Source organism: Fonsecaea monophora, assembly GCF_001642475.1.
Source record: "Fonsecaea monophora strain CBS 269.37 chromosome Unknown Scaff11, whole genome shotgun sequence".
NCBI lineage: Eukaryota > Fungi > Ascomycota > Eurotiomycetes > Chaetothyriales > Herpotrichiellaceae > Fonsecaea > Fonsecaea monophora.
Window position 1 is genome coordinate 340,919 of NW_019173942.1, and position 21,111 is coordinate 362,029.

At 52.7% G+C, this 21,111-nt stretch overlaps 8 protein-coding genes across 8 annotated transcripts; 5 read left to right on the forward strand and 3 right to left on the reverse strand.

Moving 5' to 3' along the window:
• Nucleotides 1-957: 957 nt before the first annotated feature.
• On the forward strand, nt 958-1,908 carry AYO21_02564 (hypothetical protein; the record flags this gene model as incomplete). The annotated part of the gene is made up of 1 exon (XM_022652542.1): nt 958-1,908. The coding sequence occupies one exon, from the start codon at nt 958-960 to the stop codon at nt 1,906-1,908; it is 951 nt and encodes a 316-aa protein (XP_022515230.1).
• Nucleotides 1,909-2,674: 766 nt separating this feature from the next.
• AYO21_02565 (hypothetical protein) lies at nt 2,675-6,524 on the reverse strand (the record flags this gene model as incomplete). The annotated part of the gene is made up of 3 exons (XM_022652543.1): nt 2,675-3,935; nt 3,990-5,066; nt 6,205-6,524. 3 exons carry the CDS (start codon nt 6,522-6,524, stop codon nt 2,675-2,677), a joined length of 2,658 nt encoding a protein of 885 aa, XP_022515231.1.
• Nucleotides 6,525-7,107: 583 nt separating this feature from the next.
• Nucleotides 7,108-8,212, forward strand: AYO21_02566 (hypothetical protein; the record flags this gene model as incomplete). Its single annotated transcript, XM_022652544.1, has 2 exons — nt 7,108-7,369; nt 7,416-8,212. The coding sequence occupies 2 exons, from the start codon at nt 7,108-7,110 to the stop codon at nt 8,210-8,212; spliced, it is 1,059 nt and encodes a 352-aa protein (XP_022515232.1).
• Nucleotides 8,213-8,992: 780 nt separating this feature from the next.
• AYO21_02567 (hypothetical protein) lies at nt 8,993-10,967 on the forward strand (the record flags this gene model as incomplete). The annotated part of the gene is made up of 3 exons (XM_022652545.1): nt 8,993-10,131; nt 10,202-10,331; nt 10,434-10,967. 3 exons carry the CDS (start codon nt 8,993-8,995, stop codon nt 10,965-10,967), a joined length of 1,803 nt encoding a protein of 600 aa, XP_022515233.1.
• Nucleotides 10,968-12,118: 1,151 nt separating this feature from the next.
• On the reverse strand, nt 12,119-15,010 carry AYO21_02568 (hypothetical protein; the record flags this gene model as incomplete). The annotated part of the gene is made up of 2 exons (XM_022652546.1): nt 12,119-13,954; nt 14,003-15,010. 2 exons carry the CDS (start codon nt 15,008-15,010, stop codon nt 12,119-12,121), a joined length of 2,844 nt encoding a protein of 947 aa, XP_022515234.1.
• Nucleotides 15,011-17,804: 2,794 nt separating this feature from the next.
• Nucleotides 17,805-18,923, forward strand: AYO21_02569 (hypothetical protein; the record flags this gene model as incomplete). Its single annotated transcript, XM_022652547.1, has 2 exons — nt 17,805-17,867; nt 17,928-18,923. 2 exons carry the CDS (start codon nt 17,805-17,807, stop codon nt 18,921-18,923), a joined length of 1,059 nt encoding a protein of 352 aa, XP_022515235.1.
• A 156-nt stretch (nt 18,924-19,079) lies between these two features.
• Nucleotides 19,080-19,958, reverse strand: AYO21_02570 (hypothetical protein; the record flags this gene model as incomplete). Its single annotated transcript, XM_022652548.1, has 1 exon — nt 19,080-19,958. One exon carries the CDS (start codon nt 19,956-19,958, stop codon nt 19,080-19,082), a length of 879 nt encoding a protein of 292 aa, XP_022515236.1.
• Nucleotides 19,959-20,268: 310 nt separating this feature from the next.
• On the forward strand, nt 20,269-20,778 carry AYO21_02571 (hypothetical protein; the record flags this gene model as incomplete). The annotated part of the gene is made up of 1 exon (XM_022652549.1): nt 20,269-20,778. The coding sequence occupies one exon, from the start codon at nt 20,269-20,271 to the stop codon at nt 20,776-20,778; it is 510 nt and encodes a 169-aa protein (XP_022515237.1).
• Nucleotides 20,779-21,111: the final 333 nt, after the last annotated feature.

The window sequence follows — 21,111 nt, forward strand, 5'->3', positions numbered from 1 at the left end:
TGGCCTCATATACAAGACGAGGCTGGCATCTATGTTACACTGGGTCTCCCAGACATATCTACTATGTTCTGATTGATTTTCGAGGGCATTCAAGGCGGAATATGCATAGCGAACAAAGCTGATCTAGCGAGACTTTGGTTTGGGTTTCTGGTTATTGGCGAGTTCCCATGGATACTGGAATCGATTGGGAATTTGAAGCTCATTTGGTTTCTAGCTGGCAAAAAAGTCTCCATTCTGGATGCATCTCTGTGAAGGTGCCAATATGGCAACATATGTAGCTACATGATGTCAAACTCCGACCACTACACCACTACACCACTACACCACATCACCACATCAAATTTCCATACGAAAAGAGGACCCTTTCCTCACTTCTCGCGTAAAAGTTTCCCGACAATTGACCCCTCCAATGCCTCTGACTGGCCCGTCGGCAATTGAAAATCAAGATGGCGACAGCGAAGGAAAGAAACCGGGTGAACTCCGCAGCTCCTGATGCGGAGAGAGGGCCGATATCTGCCGACGACGGCGGGTGAGGGACGTACGTGGGACACCCAAGACTAAGAAAGAAAGCCTATGGCACCATCTACATCATATTTAGATCACCGACCTCCCTTGAATTCGAGTCGAAGTTAGAGAGAGAGAGGGAGAGAGACCTCGTCATCGTTTTGGTGGTGCCAGCATTTTTTTTTAAAAAAAAATTCTCGGTGTGCACGCTGTGAGCAGAATCATTGTTTCACGACCCGCAGAGCAAGGACACGAAAGAAAAAAGCAGGATAAGAAAAGGGTGAATAGATTGTGGAAATAAGACGAGCAAGAAAAGAAAGAGAGAGTCCGTGAGAGAGTGTGACAGAGAAAAAAAAAAAGGGACCCAACTTTCAACCACATCACTTGATTATCCCAAGCGTACGCGAGGAAAAAGGCAAGGCCAAGGCAGAACACACTCACATCTCGTCAAAGATGAAGCTCCTCTACCCGACGTCACTGCACCTGAACGTGCAAGACCTCGAGGGCTTCTCGGTGTCGCTGCACCCGTACGACGTCAAGAAGGAGATCCCCGAGGACCTACTCGACGCCGAGGTGCTGGTGACGTGGTCGAACGCGGCGACGAACCTCCAGCACGCGGCGCGGCACATGAAGTCGCTGAAATGGATCCAGTCGCTGGCGGCGGGGCCCAACGACGTGCTCGCGGCGGGCTTCGACCCGGCCAAGGTGACCATCACGACGGGGTCGGGACTGCACGACCGCACCGTGGCCGAGCACACGCTGGGCCTGTTGCTGGTGGCGGCGCGCAAGTTCCACGAGATGCGCGACTACCAGATGCGCAACCCGCCCGAGTGGCCGGGGCACCTGGGCGGGCCGCAGCCGGACCGGCCCAAGGGGGCGTTCACGACGCTGCGCGACGCCAACGTGCTGGTGTGGGGGTTCGGCAACATCGCAAAGACACTCACGCCCATGCTGCGCCTGCTGGGCGCCAACGTGCGCGGGGTGGCGCGTCGGGCGGGTGTGCGTGACGGCGTCGAGGTCCACGGCGAGGACGCGCTGCCGGAGCTGCTGCGCGAGACCGACGCCCTGGTCATGATCCTGCCGGGGAGCGCCAGCACGCGCCACGCCCTCAACGCCGACCGCCTCGCCCTACTGCCCAACCACGCCTGGGTCGTCAACGTCGGCCGCGGCACCTCGGTCGACGAGGACGCCCTGTTCACCGCCCTCTCCGACAAGACTATCGGCGGTGCCGCCCTCGACGTCTTCGAGACCGAGCCCCTCCCCCAGAGCAGCAAGCTGTGGCACGCCCCAAACTGCGTCGTCAGCCCCCACGCCGCGGGCGGCAGACCCCAGGACGCCGAGAAGTTGATCGCCGCCAACCTGCGCCGCTTCCTGGCTGGCCAACAATTGCAGAACGTTATTTGAAAGATCTCCCACGGGGAATCGAAATCAAATCAACCTGGCTAGAATGCTAGAAAGCTAGATCCACCTTTCCTTGGTTTTTTTTTTTTTTTTTTGGTTTTGCCCGTAGCCACACCACACCCCGTGAAGGGTTTTATAATCCAAAGACGGAGGAGGGTCTCGAAAGAAACGTGGTCCGAGGTATCAAATCGCAGGCAGGCACGCAGGCAGGCAGATAGATAGATGTCTATTCTGACGAAATGAACAACCGAATGATGGGATCTCCACCACGACTCCCTCCCTCCCTACACCCTGTGTCCGGAAGAACTCAGCTGGCAATATTGTTTGTTGATTGATTTTCCTAGAGTTAAGAATAGAATAGGACAGCACAGATGTATATTTTCCCTGTCAATCTATTTATATCCTGATGAAAAGTATATCATATGTATGTTGATGGTAACGAAAGACGTTGTACGTGCTTTTAAACCTCGAAGAAAAAGGGGGAAAAATCCAACGCTTGCTAGAAGTGCTGCTCAATATGAATCATTCGATGTGGGAGAAACCCAACCAAGAAAAAAAGCGAAAAACGAGATAGATGGGAGAGGCGATTTTCAAAGTGCGACAACTTCAAGGACAGATTGTAAAATGAACGTCTGAGTCACGACAGACTCGACAGTCAAGTTCGCCCATAACCCCAGAAGGGACGAAACCCTTTTTGCCTGCGGCCTAAACAAAAGGCCGCTGCCGCTCGGATAGAGCGAGATGTAGTGGTGATCTCTGAAAAGGCTCATCATGCAACCTGTTCGATCGTTCGTTCTCTCGCGTCAGCTACTAAGATGCTCGGCCCTGGCGCACCGAAGCTGGCTGTTCTGGGCCTCGCCAAGGCATCTTTGGAGGTCATGGCAGATGTGTGCGCTCTCGAGAGCACTGGCCCTCCAGAACAAAAGCTCGAGGTTCTCATGTGGGCGTCTTCCTCCTCAGCCCAGGCGAGGCTTTCGTCTGGAAGCAGGACAGCGCGGTCGATGCTGACGGGGAGCCCGCGGTGGCGCCCACGAAGCATAACGGCGCACAGGATCAGCTTGCTCGCGAGGTGCCACGCTCCAGAAAAGCTGTAGTTGTTCCACGGCACGCCGACACTGATACCCACACAGCCATACCCACTGACCACCTCGAAGATGACGTTGAACGTGGAGAAGCTGACAGGGTCACGCTCAAACTGGCCCGTCTCAATGGCAGTGATGGCGAAAATGGCGATGGCAATCCACCACAAGTCGTGGCCCAATTGGGATCGCAATTGGAGTCGGACAAAATCTTGCCGAGTCCAGACAGGAGTGTTGGCTGATGGGCCACCATGTGTCATTGTGATGGTCCGTCGGAGACCGTTTAGGAATCCTGTCTTCTTGTTCTCTCGCGTAGCATCGTCGTTCTCTTGATAGATTGGCAGTTCGTCCGCGAAGATGCCCAGCGACCTCTCTTCGTAAACATTCGTGTTTCGAATTGTCATCGTGACCGGAAAGGCGCTCAAATACATCATGAGAACGTAGAGCACTAGCAGCCCGGAACGCAGGCCTGGTATGGAGACGACATAGAATCCGCCACTCCTCACAGCCAAGGCTTGAAATAATCCCGCAACAATTCGAAATCCTGTTGGGAGTGAGTCTACCACCTCATTGCCAATGTTGAGCAATTCGAACGCAACCCAGTCAATAGTGTTCAGAACAACCACCGAGGCCACCAACCACCATGTCGCCGCGCTCGGGAACAAGTTCGTGTAAACCCTTCGCGGATGGTCGAGGCAGAATTGAATGGTGCGCCTTCGTCTCTGCCAGTCTGGCGAGGGATGATCTTCTGGAATTAGCTTTTTGAACACCCACAGTATCCCTCGCAGAAAAGCAGGAAACAGGGTATTTCCCGCCAGGATGAGCAAACTAAGCGTCAGGAGGCAGTAGTAACTCCGGTTCAGAGCGACGGCGTTGGCATCTAGGAGAGCCATGCCGCTGTTATTGAATGCGCTAATAGCGAAAAAGGCTCCAGTCCAGTAAGGGTTGAGACTACATCGAGGGTCAGTTTCGTTGTCTAATGTCCGACTGTGTCAGGTAGCTTACCCATTCTCCTGCGTCGTACTGGGACGGTTAGCGGTGAGCCAGGCACCGACACCAAGCGCGCCGAAGAGCTGAAACAGCACAAAATAGGTCGGCACAAGCCAGGAAAGCAAGCGGATTGCATCGTATTCGATCCCCCCCAGCATTTTTCTCTCCCTCTCGCTGAGATGGTGGAACTGTGAGTTCCTCCCAAGATATCCATGGAGGGTGTCAAGGTATTTGTTGAGTTTATTTGCTAGTGGACCCTCAGGGGGAAGGTCGTCCTCGATGGCCGATTCTGGCATCGAATACGGGAATTCCAAAGGCTGCGTATTGCGCGGATGATTGTCGAGCCTCCGCGCACCAACACCTCTTCCCTCGAAGAAACTTGTACTTTGGCGGATATTCCGGGCTCGAGTCTCGGTATATTCACTAGGTGGGTGTTGGACTTTGAACCTGATGTGGCTCGCAATGGGATCGTTGGAGGTGCTTCCAGCGATCGTCCCATCAACTGACGAATTGCGCCGTACGTCGGCATGCGGACTGATGGGTTCTGGACGTTCTCGCGATCTAGACGAGGCTTTGTGCTCGTCCACCTTGTGGAAATTTGACACAGGGCGCCCACGAATGGCGCCAGAGGCCACGGCAGCCTCGCGTTCGTTGTCATGGACATGATCTCTTCTCGATAATGAGAGAGTCAATGTTCGAGGCCTGTGGAGGCGATTTATCCGTCGCTCTGCAAGTTCTGCAAATTTCTTCTCAAAGGCTCGTTTCCTTATGTGGAGAATGGACGAAGAGACGAAAATCGCCGAGCCGAAGATGATGAGAAGAAATAGCATGATCTGCTGCCAGGTATTCAGCTCCGAGAGATTGACGGTGTTCAAGCCGGCCTCTGTCATGGCCGAAACGCACAGAAAGAGACTGTCGATATAGGACACCGACTTTGCCGGGGTGGACGAGCCCCAGAAAATGAGGCTAGACACCAAACATGTGACGATGAAGTAGAAGTAGTGCCAATTGATGAAGGAGAACTCGGAAAAGACGCCGAGGACATGTTTGCGAAACAGAGCAGCGGCCCGCAGCAGGATGCTGTGTTGTTCCCTGGCATCATCGAGAGTGACCTCGTGGGACGACGGTGGTTCTGGGGAACACAAAGGGTCAGAGAGCATCCCAAAAAGAGAGGTGGCACAAAGAAAAAGTTCCTTACTTTCCATGGCGGCTCGAAAACAGGGGAAATTTTCCGCCCCTGCAGATTCAAGATATCCCAGAATCGGGATCCCGGTTATTGTCGTAACGCATTGTCGATGATGGCAACGGGGTTTCTAACAAACCAGAGAATCAATGCCTGTACTGGTGAGAAGACAAGTGAAAGGGAATAGGGACGGGGGGAGGTTGCGAAGGTGATTCTCAAGCGGGAAAACTGTACGAAGTAATAATAATACGGGGACAGCGAAACGAAGGAACACGACGGTCCCTGCCAAGATCCGCAAGTAACGCCAATTCCGGATTAGGTTGCGGGCCGCTCGGCAGATGGCAGGCAGAATGTGTCCGTGATAGGGCGGCGGGAGAGGATGGCGGGGTATTCCCCTGGTATCATACCACCCACCCATGACCCCGATCCTTGCTGGAGAAAGACAATATCTGGTAGTTATACTCGGTACATGGGTTCAGAACCACCGGAGGGGATCTTAAAAAGCTAAGTCATGTATGCGTTGGCGTAATCCTCGGGTCGATAAGAGTAGCGAGTATACCAGCCTACCTACACAACACATCGATTAGACCCTTTGACCAAAGAAACCCCACCTCTCCCAGCCAGACAGTCAGATATCCCTCCTCTCCAACACGTTCCTCTCAATGCTGACCACCACCTTTCTTCTCCATCTCCATTGTCTTCACTATCCGGTCAAATCTGGTAAAAGATCCAAACCCCTCGATACAACAATCGACGACCCAGCACCACCAAGCTGCTGATCCCCACTCTACCCAGTGGCGCCTCAACTTTCTCTGAATGAACCACACCGCCTCACCGCCATGGACAACTACCAGGACACCTAGTACCGCCGGGGCTAGTGTGTAGCTCAGTTCGGCCAGCCAGGGCGCTACGCCACCAAGGCTCCATACCTGGTAGATCCACGATCCGGACTCTGACCTGAGGGACTCGCGAAAAGGAAATGTCGTAAAAATCAAGAGACAAAGTCCAGACAACGCCCATTGCCACACCCGATCCGGTGGCACGTACTTGCTCACCACGATGGCAGACAAATCTAGTTGCTCGAGGCAGAGTTCATGCATCGTGACGAGTCTCTCCCTGGCCTCCATCAGGCTTTTCATGGGAGGCTCAAATTGAATAACATGTCGTCCGTAGGCTGACGAGATAATCATGTGTTCCGTCGTGATATCCAACATTTGAGCCGAGGCAGTACCGGGCGAAGGGACATGGGAGTAGTGTTGTAGGTAGAGACGAAGGGAAAGCTGATGATCTGCGTTCATGTGGGTGATGATGCGCGCCTTCATCGCCGAGACGTCAGGGGGACCGCGTGGAGTGGTAGATGCAGACATTGTGATCGAGTTCAGCTAGTGATATTGTTGTCCAAGGCCGTCTGTCTGGAAAGAGCTTCTACCGCAACATCGAAAAATTATTCGGTCGTGAATGGCTACACTCTCTTTAAAATGATGACCGTGACTGTGGCTGGTCGAAATGCGGGTTTCTGTGGTTGCCTAAGCGAAATTTGGAGAGATGGAATAAGATGAAGAATCCGTGATTGATTGACTGCGTCGAGCTGCAGGAGAAAATCCAGAGAACGCAGGGAAGCGCAGGCAGATCTAGCCGTTGTGGGGCTAGAGTGTATGCTGCTTTAAAGTCACATATTGGCATCAAGTCCCCCGAAAGCATCTCTCAACCTCGACAAACCTCTCAAGACCAAGACCATCTGGTCTCCGGCTGGTCCAACGCAATGTGGAGGCCTCCAAGGTCACCATCTATTATACGCCGACTTTCACCCTCGGTGGCCATACAGAATCAAACCGACCTCCGCCTATATGAGCCACGCCATCGACCGATTTGATGGCGTCATTCAACCCATCGATATAAACCTGTCTCGTCCATGACAAGAGTCAATATTGTCAGCATCACATCGTCAACATGGCGGCGGCAGCGGTAGTAGCAACGCGACAGCCTGATATCCAGTACTCGCCCGACTTTCACAAGTATGAAGCTCGAGTCAAGCGCAGACTTGAAACAGAAAAGACGCTTGCGACCAAGACCCTCCCTGCAGGCTTCCCACGACGATTGCAGTCAGACTTCGTATGGGACGGGGCTTCCATTGCAAAAGATTTCGATTGGACATTTGTGCTGAAGCCTGAGCATATCAAGGAATTGGAACATGCCCTTGCACATTTTAAATGTCAGTCAGTCGTGTATCTGTAGCAGGTGTGCTGACATTGTTATAGCCTTGAAGAAGCCTCTGGGTTACATTGACCAAGAGACTTTCCCTCTACCAACCCTACACGAGGAGTTACGAGGTGTCTCGCGCGAATTGCATTTCGGCCACGGATTCAAAGTCGTCAGGGGTATTCCTGTTACACGATACTCTCGAGAGGAGAACCTCATTCTTTATGCTGGTCTTTCATCGCACATTGCTCCTCTGAGAGCGCGCCAGGACAGCCACTACAATGGTGCACCCGCCGATGTGGTCCTCGGTCATATCAAAGACCTCAGCGCAAGCAAGGAGAGGGCTAGCATTGGGGCCCCCGCTTACACTGCGGACAAGCAAGTATTCCACACTGACACTGGCGACATCGTCTCATTGTTTTGCCTGAGCCCCGCAGCAGAAGGGGGCAAAAGCAGATTGGCAAGCACTTGGCGAGTCTACAATGAACTGGCAGCAAATAGGCCAGATCTCATCGAGACGCTTTCCCAAGACTGGGTTGCCGATAACTTTGGAAATCCTGAGCAGCCATACCTATCCAAGCCCCTTCTGTTCTATCAACCCGCCACGACCCAGACCCCGGAGCGCATCATCTTGCAATATGCTCGAAGATATTTTACGGGCTTCGGTGCCCTGCCCCGGTCTACAGCAATCCCTCCGATCACTGAAGCACAAGCTGAAGCTCTAGATGCAATTCATTTTCTGGGAGAACGCTTCAATGTTGAACTGGATTTTCAGCAAGGTGACATCCAGTACGTAAACAATTTGGCAGTTTTTCACGCTCGCGATGGGTTCAAGGACACGGAGGAGCAGCAGTAAGACTCATTAGTTGGTTACCCGAGCAATCTTGTACTAACAGTTGTCGCCAGACGCCACCTCGTTCGCCTCTGGCTTCGCGACCCAGAGTTTTGCTGGGAAACACCGAATGCCTTGCAACCTAAGTGGGTGCAACTGTACCATGGCGTCACCCCAGACACGCAGGTTTTTCCCTTGGAGCCATATGTTCGAAGCGCTAGCAATGGATCCCAGAAGGCTACTCAATAGATATCGGCCATTGGCCTTCCTCCAGCGCATGGCAAATCGGCGATGCCTTGTTCATAGGATGACTTGGCGAGAGAACGTGAGGTTTCATACTTCCTATTGCCGCGCACGACGGCTCTTGTGCATTGTCCATCTTCTATACTCCATGCATTCTGTTCCTTGTAAAATAGTAGATGGGCATCCTTGGCCAGGATTATTGGGGGGCTGGCATATTGCACCATCTGCTACGCTGGGCACGTCGTTAGAGCACACGACGATCCACGCCGAGGATGGCATCTACTACTGGGCTCAAGTGGGATGTCTAACAACGCCATACCCCTGGTCAAGCACGACAATCGTGCATTGTGCAGCTGCTGCAACATCAACAACGCCATCTGCTCAGGAAATGCTCTAAGTATGTCGCGCCATGCGATTGCGTGAGGACTTTCTTTTGCCACGGGCGGCGACCTGAGAATGGCATATAAGAAAACCCGATCATGGACTTGTCCTCTCTTGCGCGAGATCCAGTTGCGTACCGTTCCGCTCCCGGGGAATATACTTTGATCCATTATTGACAAGATGGTCTCCTTGAAGTGGAGGAAACGAACCGACCCTCCGAGCCTTGTCCACGAGCAGAACGACCTCAACTCTACAACCTTCCTCGCCGAAGGGAATCTCAAGTATGCCGTTGAAAAGGGGGAGAACAGCAACGAGCCATCTTACCAGGAGGTGTCGGGGGCTCCCGTCGAGACGCGTTCACCTCTGGGTTATCATGTCGGCCAGGTCACCATTCTGTTCCTCAACCTCTCCAAGATGGTCGGTACTGGAGTCTACTCGACCCCCGCGTCGATTCTCAAGGGTACAGGCAGCGTCGGGCTTGCTCTGATCTACTGGTTTCTCGGCTTCATCATTGCTGGATCTTCTCTATCCGTCTATCTGGAGTTCGCGAGCTACTTCCCGAACCGATCCGGCAGCGAAGTCGTGTACCTAGAACAGGCGTACCCGCGCCCTCGATACCTCTTCCCAGTCACCTTTGCGATTCAGTCCGTGCTGCTCTCGTTCAGCTCCTCGAATGCTATCGTCCTCGCACAGTATCTGTATCGCATCAATGGTGCTACTCCCACGGCCTGGGAGCTGAAAGGGGTGGCTGTCGCCGGATACACTGTGGCATTCCTCTTCGTGGCCTTCTCAACCCGGTGGTCCTACCATATCTCCAACGCCATCGGTGTCGTCAAACTGCTGACGTTGGTCTTTGTTGCCATCACCGGCCTGGTAGTCCTCGGCGGAAACGTCTCTCGAGTGCCAGATCCCCATGCCAATTTCCGCGACGCATTCTCCAGCTTTGAAGGGGCCTCGACTTCGGCATACGGCGTGACAAATGCCCTGGTGAAAATTATCTTCTCCTACGCCGGCTATGAGAATGCCTTCAACGTCGTGAATGAAGTCAAGAACCCGGTCCGCTCCATTCGCAACTCGGGGGGCCTGTCGCTTCTCATCGTCGCCGTACTCTACATGCTGGCCAATATCGCCTATTTCTCGGCCGTCCCGAAAGAAGAGTTGGTCAAGTCGTCGCAGATCGCCGCCAGTCTGTTCTTCCAGCACGTCTTTGGGTCAAGCGGAGCCGTCAGGGGTCTCAATTTTCTGATCGCCCTGAGCGCATTTGGCAACTTGATTGCGGTGTTGTTGGGCCAGTCCAGACTGATCAGAGAGTGTGGTCGGTATGTTTCCACCTCCCTTGAATGGGAAAACCCAAGGCTGTCCCTTTTAATGTACTAACTCTGTGCACAGGCAGGGCACTCTCCCGTTCCCAGATTTCTGGGTCAGCACTCGACCCTTTGGCACTCCTCTTGGACCTTACTCGGTGAAATGGGCATTGACGATGCTGATGATCCTTGCGCCTCCCGCGGGCGACGCTTTCGTAAGTCAACTTCCTTAACAGAACTCGTATCTGAGACCCGATCTCTCAAAGAAAAACAATTGGCTGACCAAGTCTTCCTTCTCTTTTTGTTACTGGGTATAGAACTTTGTCGTCGACCTGGCCAACTACCCAAGCTCCTTCTTCAACTTCCTCATGGCCGTGGGCATCTACTTTGTGCGGGCCCAGCGCCGGCGGCTCAACGTACCGCCGCCGTCCAAGGCGTATCGGTTCCAGGCGTGGCACGTGGCCGTCCTCTTCACCATCGCCGTCAACCTGTACATGCTGATCATGCCGTGGTACCCACCAACGGGCGGCGCGACGGGCGGCGACGTCAGCTTCTGGTACGCGACCTACGTGGTCACGGGCATCGGCATCCTGATCGCCTGCGCCGCCTACTACCTGCTGTGGGTGTACCTGCTGCCGCGCTGGCGGGGCTACCGCATCCGCCACGAAAAAGTGCTCCTCGACGGCGGCGAGGTCACGCACAAGCTCGTCAAGGTGCCCCTGGACCAGCTGGAGGCGTGGGACCGCGAGCACGACGCCCAGGGCCGGCTTCTGGGTTCCGAGGGCCGTCGGAGTGGCGACGAAACCGTCGTCGATGTGCAACATCGCTTCGACGGGGACGAGAAGTTGTGACGATGATGGTGACGACGACGATGGTGATGATTATTTATTGGCTCTGTCATCCATCATCACTTTCCCAGTCACTTGTTCTCACGCATATGTCTGCAATCTCTCTCTCTCTCTTTCTCTCTGCCTCTGCCTCTGCCTCTGCCTCTCTCTTTCTCTCTGCCTCTGCCTCTGCCTCTGCCTCTCTCCTTCTGTGTACCTTCTTTCCCTTGCCCGGGCACCTGAGCTCTCTGTGCGGCGGTACAAATGGACTAGTCTGTCTGACTACATGTCCGTGTGTGTGTGTGTGCCTCTCTCTCTATCTACCTCTCTATATCTCAACATCAACACCACAACAATGGAACTAGCTAAATACCATGTATGTAAATAGCCATCTTTCCTCCCTATTCAGCTAGCTGGTCTAGCATATCTGTGCCTGCATCACCGACCAACGATCACCGATCACTGGTGTTCAGTCCAATCATGATTCAAGGGGGAACGTGCATGTTCATGTTAATGTGTCGCAACCTCTTTGTCTCGGCCTCAAAGCACTATACCGTCAGTATAACATGTGATGGCCAAAGGGGCCTTAGTCTTGAAGCTTCTGCAGGTATTTGGCGGATCTGGACGATAACAGGTGTTTCAAGTAGATGTGTTATAAGGGAACTTTATGTACATGTCAGGACGAGATACAGATGGCTCACGTCAGCTCAGAAGCATTCGGCTTATAGCAACTGCGGGCAACACAGGAGATGATGATAATATATTGCCAATTTCTGACAATAGAGTATCGATGATTGAGATCGAGTAGTCTCGCCCCTATTAACGGATTCCCCCTCCTGTCCTCGATAGGCTTTCACTATCTTGAATCGCCATAGCATTGCCGTTCCCCTGTACTCCATTGCATTTTCTTGTTCCTTTAACCATATCCAACATCATAACCCATCACGTCATAGCTCGTCTCAGTGTACTCTTGCCCCTCTTTTGTAGGGATGTAATTAGTCGGCGCAGCATATCAATCTCCTCACTGGAGCGTATACATGCTGGAATGAGGATGGAATGCCACCGTGTTATAATTGACCTCGGTCATTCGTGATGAGCAGGAACTGGAGACTCCTCGACCGCAGAAATCTTGGTTCTGTCGGATTTTGCGTGTTGCACACAATCTTGCGTTTACCTCAACCATTCACGATGGACTCGCCATGTGTAGCATGTGCAAACAACAACAGCTCTGCATTTTGCGGGTTCGCCGAGTTCGCAGCTTGCGTCTCACGCCAATCCAACAAAGCCTCATGAACCGCCTCGTCACTGTCGATAAGAATGAAATCGCCATCTTCATCCCGATAACGCAAACGAACAGATCCAGAGGCAATCGAATGATTCGTGAACCGTGCTAGCTTCGCATCTATACGATCGGCCAATGATCTGAACTGAATATTGCTGGCAATGATCATCGAGACATAATTCTCATCAAAGCAGACCTTGGCTTTAAGCTGACTGGGGATGTATGGTTCCCCATCGCTGGAGGGCGATGATATGGGAGGCGAGAAAGCCCGGCCTTGTGATAATGACGGTGCATGTCCAGGTCGCCTGGGATCATTGTTATACGATGGATCATAACTATAGCCATGACCCGGCATGGGAGGCCGCGGCGCCGAGGGTAGCCCAAACTGCTGATGAGGAGTGCTTCCTCGTGATGGAGGCGCGTTGTTGGGCGAATTGTTCTGACTCCTGCTCGGAGGAGCCATCTGCTTGGCCATGTGAGCGGGTATCGGCGGCACAGTTGGGACATGCTCGGTCGAAGTATACTTGCGACTCTGTTGAACCATTGGGTGCACATCAGGACTACTCGCGGACCGCATGCGAGGCACTTGCATTGCTGGGCCAGATGACTGTCCTCGACTTCGACCGTTTGCCAGGTATGGGTTGCCACTTGTTTGGCCGTTGGGGTTTCGCGCCATGGCAGGAGCAGTATTTCGATGTGACTCCGGAGGGTACATGCCGCCGCTGACTGGAGTAGTCCCTCGGTGATAACCTGCAAATGCGGATTGGGAGCTGGACCGAGCTGAGATTGTGGAACCCGGGGGGGTATCTCGGTCAATGGGAGAGAAATACGAGCCACCGTTGAATTCATGTGGAGATGCGCTGGGAAGTCCTCGAGTATTCAATGAAAGTGCGCCTATTTCCCCGGCGGGCACCCGCATGCGGTTCGCTGACATCTGAGGGCCGCTGCCACCACTGCCTCCTGTGGCGGAACGTGACCTGAGACTCGTGCTCGAGGCATTTCTGCTCATGCTAAATTCGGAATATCCGTTTGCATCAGTCCCGCCATAGGTTGTTGAGGAAAGTCTGCTATAATCATCGTCCTCCTCTTGTGTGAGATATGGGTTTTCCAGGTTCGCTCCTTGCAAGGAAAGAAGATGGGTTTCCGAGATGCCTCTGGCCTTAGACTCCAGCATACAAGCCGACCGTTGAGTCTCAATCAAGTTGTGCCACTTTTGTAGTGTATCATCGTTTTTAAATTTGATGTTGAATGTCTCGATGCCGGACTCGCCTCTCCATGAAATTTGCAAGGAATAGCTTCCAGGACTTGTTGTAGGGATGACCTGGGTGACATTGGCAAAATAGATTCGTCCTTTCAGATTCATCTTGGGTTTGCCACGTAAACTGAGAGCTGGTTTGTTGTTTGCCAATCTATTCTTCGGTTTGTTGGCATTGACATCCTTACACATGACCAAGATCCGGCTGAATAGGTAGATGTGATACTCTTTCTCGTCCGATCGAATCGCACTCTCTTTCATGACGTTGAACGTCCCAAGCAGCAGGAGTTCACCTAAGGCGGAGATCTGCAGTTGCTTCCAGTCATCTATCCGCTCTTGCAAGTCTTGAAGGGCGTCGTCTCGAGTCTCCTTGTCAATAGAAGCATCCGCTTGCATGAGCACATCTTGAATAATGGCAATGGCACTAGTGAGATCCGATTTCAGAGCTGGGTCTTCTATTTGATTCAGCAGGTCCTGAGGAGGTCAGCAATGATGTCTCAGGTAAATTCAACTCATACATACTTTCAGTAGAAGAGGGTATTTTGTCAGCCGCTGGAATGGTTTGAGGAGGAATCCGTTGAGGATGGTCGGATTAGCAAGCATCTGTTTAGTCAAGGGAGATCTTGCGGTCGCAACCATTTTGTCCCATTCCTGTTGGCAACTGGCTTCACATCTCCTCTGGTTTGCGATGAAAGGCTCATACTGCCTGAATGGATCCCTGTAGTGCACAAAGAGCCGACCCCAATTCTGTTGCTCCTCTGGCATTTCATTCTGTTGCTCGATGCGAATCAGAAACCGTTGCGCAAAGTCCAGTAGATTGTTCAGGTTGAGGAAAATGTTGTGGATGGCGTCCCCAGTCAAGGCGCCGACTTCCTCCAACTCCTTCTTCAACGCTTGCAAGTTCTGCAAGTGGTGAACATACTGTCGTTCGGTCTCTACGAGTTCTCTCAGAATATATTGTCGCCGCGTCATTGTCTTCGGCGCCTGCTCCGGAGCGTTGGATCCGGCGTCCGTTCCTTCGCGGGAATCTTCACTGTCCGTTGATGGGTGTAGTTTGCCGCTGAGTTTCAACATATCCAGCACACGGTTCACCAGTTTTGTGACTTTCACAAAACCAGTCGTATTGTCGCTATATAGATCGGTAACAGTAAAGGTGTCAGCTGCAGGGATATTCATCTGTTGCATGCATGACTTGATGAACAGAAATGCTGCTTCCTTGCCCACTCTGTCCGGTCGACTTGTATCCACGGTGAGGTCGCCTTCTTCTGGGTTGGAAGCATTATAGATGGTGAGTAGCGGTAAGCCACTCCGGAAACACTGCCACAGAGAAGACACTGGATCCGTCAGACCATCTGCTTCTCGCTCTTCCATTTCTTCGAGATATGGGCGAAACCCGGGCACGCCGGACAAGCGTCGCCGAAGTTTGATACATATTTGGTAGAGCGATTCTCCGTCTCTTACGTTTATGATGTTGTTTTTGTCCAACATTGGGCCATGGTCACCATTCATGACCGCTGGAGCAGCCAACATAGTCGCCCCGGCAATTTGTGTCGCTTAAAAACAGGATAAGGTTGTGCCTGGTTCAAAGGCAAAGTTGTTGACGCATTGATCAGAGCACGGTATCAGGTTATCGAGGATTCGAGCTGTCGGTGCGGCGACGAGGGGCAAAAGGAGGATGTCTCAATCCGAAGGAAAGTGCAAGCAAGATGCCTGGAAGGCGCGTGTTATGGTTGGGTTTAGAGATCGTGGACGAGTTTCAGGGAGTCTCGAGAAGTAACAAGGAGCGGACCAGCGCCGAGGACGACAGCGAGGGATATCTAGGACGGGACTGTCAGGTCTGTAGGAAGGACAAAAAGCAATGGCAGCAAGCAAGGAGGCAAATGGGAAGGACGCTCATACCACCAGCGCAGGACGAGTTGACAGTTTCTTTCCCCAGGTTCCACAGGGAGACAGGTGACAGCGATAGGACGACGACAAAGCGAACGAAGGAGGCGGGATGGTACGAGGCTCGCGAGCCAGTGTGTGGCTGCTATTGTTGGGTGTTGATCAACTCAATCAATGGCGGCGGTAGCAGGGGAGAGGTGTGGTTGGTGGTTGTGGTGCAAAGAGAGCCAATCAATGGGATATGAGCAAGGGATGGAAGCGCGACAAGAGGAACAGCCCCCAATGAGGATTTTCTCAGATTCAATAGTGTACAGGCGTACAGCAGTACGAGCAATCAAATCAATGAGATCCAAGAGACACAGACAGTCAAGTTGTGTCTCGTCGTGGGTGGCGGTGGGTGTGATGTGCGTATGTGCAGACGTCGGGGTCTGTTGTGGCGGGATTTCTGCTCCAGTGGGAGAAAAGAATTGAGGTGTGTGGAAAGAAACAGGAAACGAGAAGCAAAGGCAGAGCGAAAAAAGCTTTCGTCTTTGAGAGCAGCCCACACACATAAACCACACCAGAGATGCGAGAGCATGTGGAGAATTGAGAAGAAAGGGCCCCCCAGTGGCAGATGCAGCTGCAGGTGCAGATGCAAGACTACAGACTATGCAGACTTGCGCAGTCTCCAGAGTCTCCAGAAGCAGGTAGACCAGATCGATACCAAACCGCAATGAGATGTGACAAGGGCGTGATGGGTGGTCTGCTTTTTCCTTCTTTACTCTCTCCGTACCACCGCCCACACTACATATGGAGGACTCGTACGAGAGTACTCGGTACACTGTGTCCAGCAGTGATGTCTCTCTCATCAACGGTGTTTTCCATCCTTCGTCCCAACTCGACTCGACACGGCCCGTTGCTTCTCCTCTCCTCAGCCCCCATCACCCCCGTATTACTCGCAAATCACTTTCCCACTGGGAATTCCTTCTCCCCCAAACTCCACCCCTGCTCGCCTCCCTGAATACCCCTGTTGACATTTTCCACCGGTGCTGTGCTCGAACGATTGGAAAACAATGGAACGACCCTCAACACATCCTTGACCCATTCCCGCGGGATGGCGCCGCCATGTTCACATCGCCAAAGAACCACCAGCCTTACCTAAACTGTGCCACAAACTGTCCGCCCTTCCCTGATCGAGTCGACGAAGCTCCGCCGAAACCGCAGTTGGCGCCCAGCTGCCTGGGATGTCGCTCCAGCCGGGCTACCACACTTCTTTTCCCCGAGAGTGGCCAGTCCTAACGACTTTACCAAGATTGTTCTAGTCGCTCGCGGCTAGAAATCTGGTGGCTTGCCGTGCTACAACAACTGTCAGGGCCAAGCTCCTCCCTACTTGTCGCATCATCTGCCTGGGGATGATCAGAAGATCATGACCAATGAGAGGAGGCTGGCACCGTCGATCGGGTCTGACACGGGCACACCCATCATGTAATCGGTCCTACGAGTTGATCGTACGCTACCTCGTACTGGGAGGATTTGAAGTCGGGAGATTTGAGCTGGAGAAACAGGCAGTTGATGACCGTTGAAGATACCCACGTGAAGGTAAGCCCAGGTCGCGATGATGTTTCAGCATCCCATGAAGTGACAGTGAATACGGAGAACGAAGAGGGGGCGGTAAGATGAACATTCCGGCGTGGGAAGCCGTGGCCGAGTTAAGGTTAAGATATACTCGGTACGAAGGCATCTTACGTACCCAACGAGCTAGAAGAGAAGATCAAAGTCACAAAAGTGAAGAGTTTATACAAGACCCCTAGATGCCCTCGTCTCCAATCACAATGTCTTCTGCTCGCGCCCCTAGGTTCATTCGCGTTTCGACATGTTTCGAAACAGGCTTGTACCACCAGCGTGGTGAGCCATTGGAGTTGGCGAACACATAATAGTCGCATTCACGCTATTAGGAGGATTCTCTTTCACGCTCTGAGAGACTCGAAGATGGTTGTGGATACTTGCTGACAAGACTGGCAGGGCGTTCAGCTGCTGTTCAAGTTACTGGTCCAGTCATCCATCTACTGAGGGTTACTAGATCGATACCTCAAAATGTATACCGAGTCGCACCGGGATATACGAGTAGTTGGTGCAAGAAGACGACATCCCCCGCATTGTTCCCTTTACTCATATTATGTCGAGAACCTCGAATAAGTCAAAAAGCCGAGGTCGGTTGGACTGTTTCTGCGCCATCGGTTATTCCCGAGTCTCTTGTGCCCCGCGACTGAACACTGTGAGAATGGTACCGAGTACAAAATAATAAATTAAGAGGCGTCCCACCGAGGGTCATATTCTTTCAGATTACATACAAAAAGAACTCCGATAGCCCCATCGGTCTCACAAAAAAAAATCGATTACAACTTCAAGCATTCCTCAAATCCTCTTGGCCTGATATCCGAGGATATTCATAGCAGAAATCATGTCGTACACAGACAAGGAGTATCTTCTCTCCCTGGGGCAGATAGACCCCGAGCTCAAAGCGGTTTGTCTAACGAACAGAAGTCTTTCGGCGCGGGGCGTCCTCTGACAGAATTGAAATTAGTTCCTTGAAAAAGCAAACTTACCCCCACCGGACTATAGCAGTCTTGACGACTTTAAGGCCATGGTGGACAAGCGGAATGCCGATGCCATGAAGCTCTTGGGCCCGTCTCCGCCGGAGGTCAAGCAGTCTGAGTTGGAATATCCCACGAGGGACGGTACCAAGCTGCGGGCAAAGCTCTATCAACCGACAAACCCTCCCAAAAACGGCAGCCCTTTGATCGTCATGTACCACGGTGGTGGGTTCTGCATTGGCGCGCCAGAGGGCGAGGAGCAGACATGTCGCAACTTTGTCCAGGCCTTCGGTGCCGTCTGCATCTCGGCCTCATATCGGCTTGCACCACAGTTCAAGTTTCCGTATGCGCCCAAAGACGCTTGGGACTGCTTGAAATGGGCGGCGGCCAATGCAAAGTCCTGGGGCGCCGATCCGTCGGTTGGTTTTGTCATTGGCGGCACCTCAGCCGGAGGAAATATAACGGCTGTCCTGGCTCATGTGGCGCGAGACGAGAAATTGTCTCCCCCTTTGACCGGCCAGTACCTTGCCATTCCTGCAGTGCTGCCGGCAGACGAGATCCCAGATAAGTACAAGGAATTTTACTTGTCGTACGAGCAGAACAAAAATGCACCAGTCCTGCCTGTTGCGGCGATAGACATGTTCATGCGCGGGTATGCGCCCGACCAGACTGACGGTGTCTGGTATGCTCCCTTCAACCATCCTAAAGGCCACAAAGACCTTCCGCCAGCGCTATTCCAGATTGACGGGATGGACCCGCTGAGAGACGAGGGCATCATTTATGAGCGCGTGCTGCGAGAGGAGAACGGGATCAAGACCAAGATGTATGTCTACCCTGGTCTGCCGCACGGGCATTGGGGATTCTTCCCCTTTTTGACGGGAAGTAAAAAATTCCGTCAGGAACAAGTCGAGGGAATGAGTTGGTTGCTGGGAAGAGAGGCCGATTTCAGCAAAGTCATCACCCAGGCTGTGGCGGCGGGTGTGTGAAGCAGCAGCATTCAAGTGTTCGGTGTTGCTTGATATAGAACAGTGACTGTGGACTCTGTCCCGCAAAAGAGGAAATATCAGACCCTCATTAGATATCATTGCTCATTTTCATGGCTCTTTTTTTTTGGTCGTGACAAAAGTAGACTTTTCTCTCTCTCATTTCTTTCTCTCTCTAACTTTGAATTTGATGCCGTTCTTGTTCACTCCACCCACCGTCCTTGCCATCTTTGCCCGCTGTAACTCCAGCTGATCAGCAGCGGCGAGGATTTCCCGCTGCCGGGTCTTCAAGGCCTCGAGCTTTGCCACCCGCATATCTTGAAGGCGTTTCCTCCTTTTACGCTCGGCACGCAAACGACTCAGGGCGTCTTGTTCCGCTAGGAGGGCTTTCTTGGATTTGGGTTTTGAGGGTTTGTCCTTGTCGTCAGAGACGTGGATCACTGTTGTTGCCGCCAACATCTTCACCTCGTGCATTGGTTGATCTGCTTCACCCTCCACAGTTTGGTCTTGTAGAATTTCCCCAATCCAACTTCTTTTCTTTCCCCTGGTCGTCTTTTCAGGCTCGTCATCGTCGTCATCGTCAAATGTTTTCCTCGTGGCTGGCTTCGATTTTCCGCGGGTGACGCTATCCATGCCCACCTCTTCCGTCAATCTTTCGATCTCCCTCCTGCCCTTGGCGGCTACAGTCCTCAGATACCCAGCATCCTGTGTCTTCAACAACTTGACCGCGTCGTGACTCAATGGAACACCTTCTCTCGCTCTCTTGTTCCCATCTTCATCATCCCCACTAGTCTGCTTGGATTTGTGTTTCCCCAACCCCGCCCTTCCCTGGGTGATCATGCCAAAGGCGAATTCATCCGGGTTGCGCTCCTTGGCCTTTTGTGACAGCTGGGCCAGTTTTTTCTTCTTGAGGTTATAGTCCTGCGCTCGGAGGGAATAGTCCTTGTGCTTCTCGAGCAGGCCCCATTTTTCGCGGGAGGCCGGTTGCGCGCGTTCCTTGTGTGGACGCCGAGCGACGGCGTTGCGGAGAGACGACATTGTGCTTGCGGTCACGAGAGGAGACGAGAGAGAGGTTGAAGAAGGAGTGGCAGGAAGTAGAAAACACTGATTTGTGTATGGCAACAAAAAATATTAGAGGCATTTGGGGAAATTTCGTGTACACTGCGAGTCCGCATCCGTAGCTTTCTCCACACCTGCTCCTCGAGGTCGTTCGAGCTCTGCAGATCAATTTATTTGCTCACCATTGACTACCTCAATCACGCTACTCAGACTTGCCATGAATACATCACAATTTGACCTTTAGGCTCATTCATCTAGCCACCTGCTCATATACTACACCGCAAGAACAATGGAGATGGCTCCGTCCATCATCCCCGAAGCGACACAGCAACCAACCCCGACCATCGGCAGACCACAACCTCAGAACAACCTACACAATCCTCTTCCTCTATCCGCCTCGCAAGAAGCCGAGGTCCGCAATCTTTTTCACAAACGAGTCCGCACCAGATGTGCCGATGTGATCAAAGACTTTGCCGACTGCGCCCGCGGCCGCACCATCAGCGTCGCCTGGACCTGCCGCGAACAGCATCTGGCCATGAACAGCTGTATGATTCAATACGCCACAAAGGCCGAGGAAGATGCCGCAAGAGAAGAATGGTTCCAGGGTATCTTGGCAAGGAGGAAGCAAAAGGAGGAGGAACTTGCTGCCGTCGAGAGACGGAGGATGGAGGTGATTGAGTTGACCAGACGGCAGGAGGAAAAGGAGAGGCTAGAGGCTGAAAGAAAAAAGAAGGAACTTGACGAGAGCAAGAGAGAAACAGAAGGGGGCAAACAGAAAGGATGGTTTTGGGGCCGGTGATGATCCTATCGAGAGATTCCCATAACGCGTTGCTCATGGCAGACGGGCCGTGGTCTTCGCATCTGCTTCGGAATGGAGCATTGAGCTGGGATTGACGCCTAGCAGATCAGCTATGTTTATGATTGATCTCTCAGCAACTCCTTGGACCATGGAACATGGAGGTTACGGGGCCATTTGATGGACAGCATCCTGCATACCGCATTTGGGAGAGAGCAGAGTACGACACATTCTTTGTTGGAGCGTACACTGCGCCTCTTGCAGCTCTTGGAGCGCTATTCTCGACGGCTTTCAGCAATTCCTTGCACCACAGACTGATGATCTCCTCTCACACCC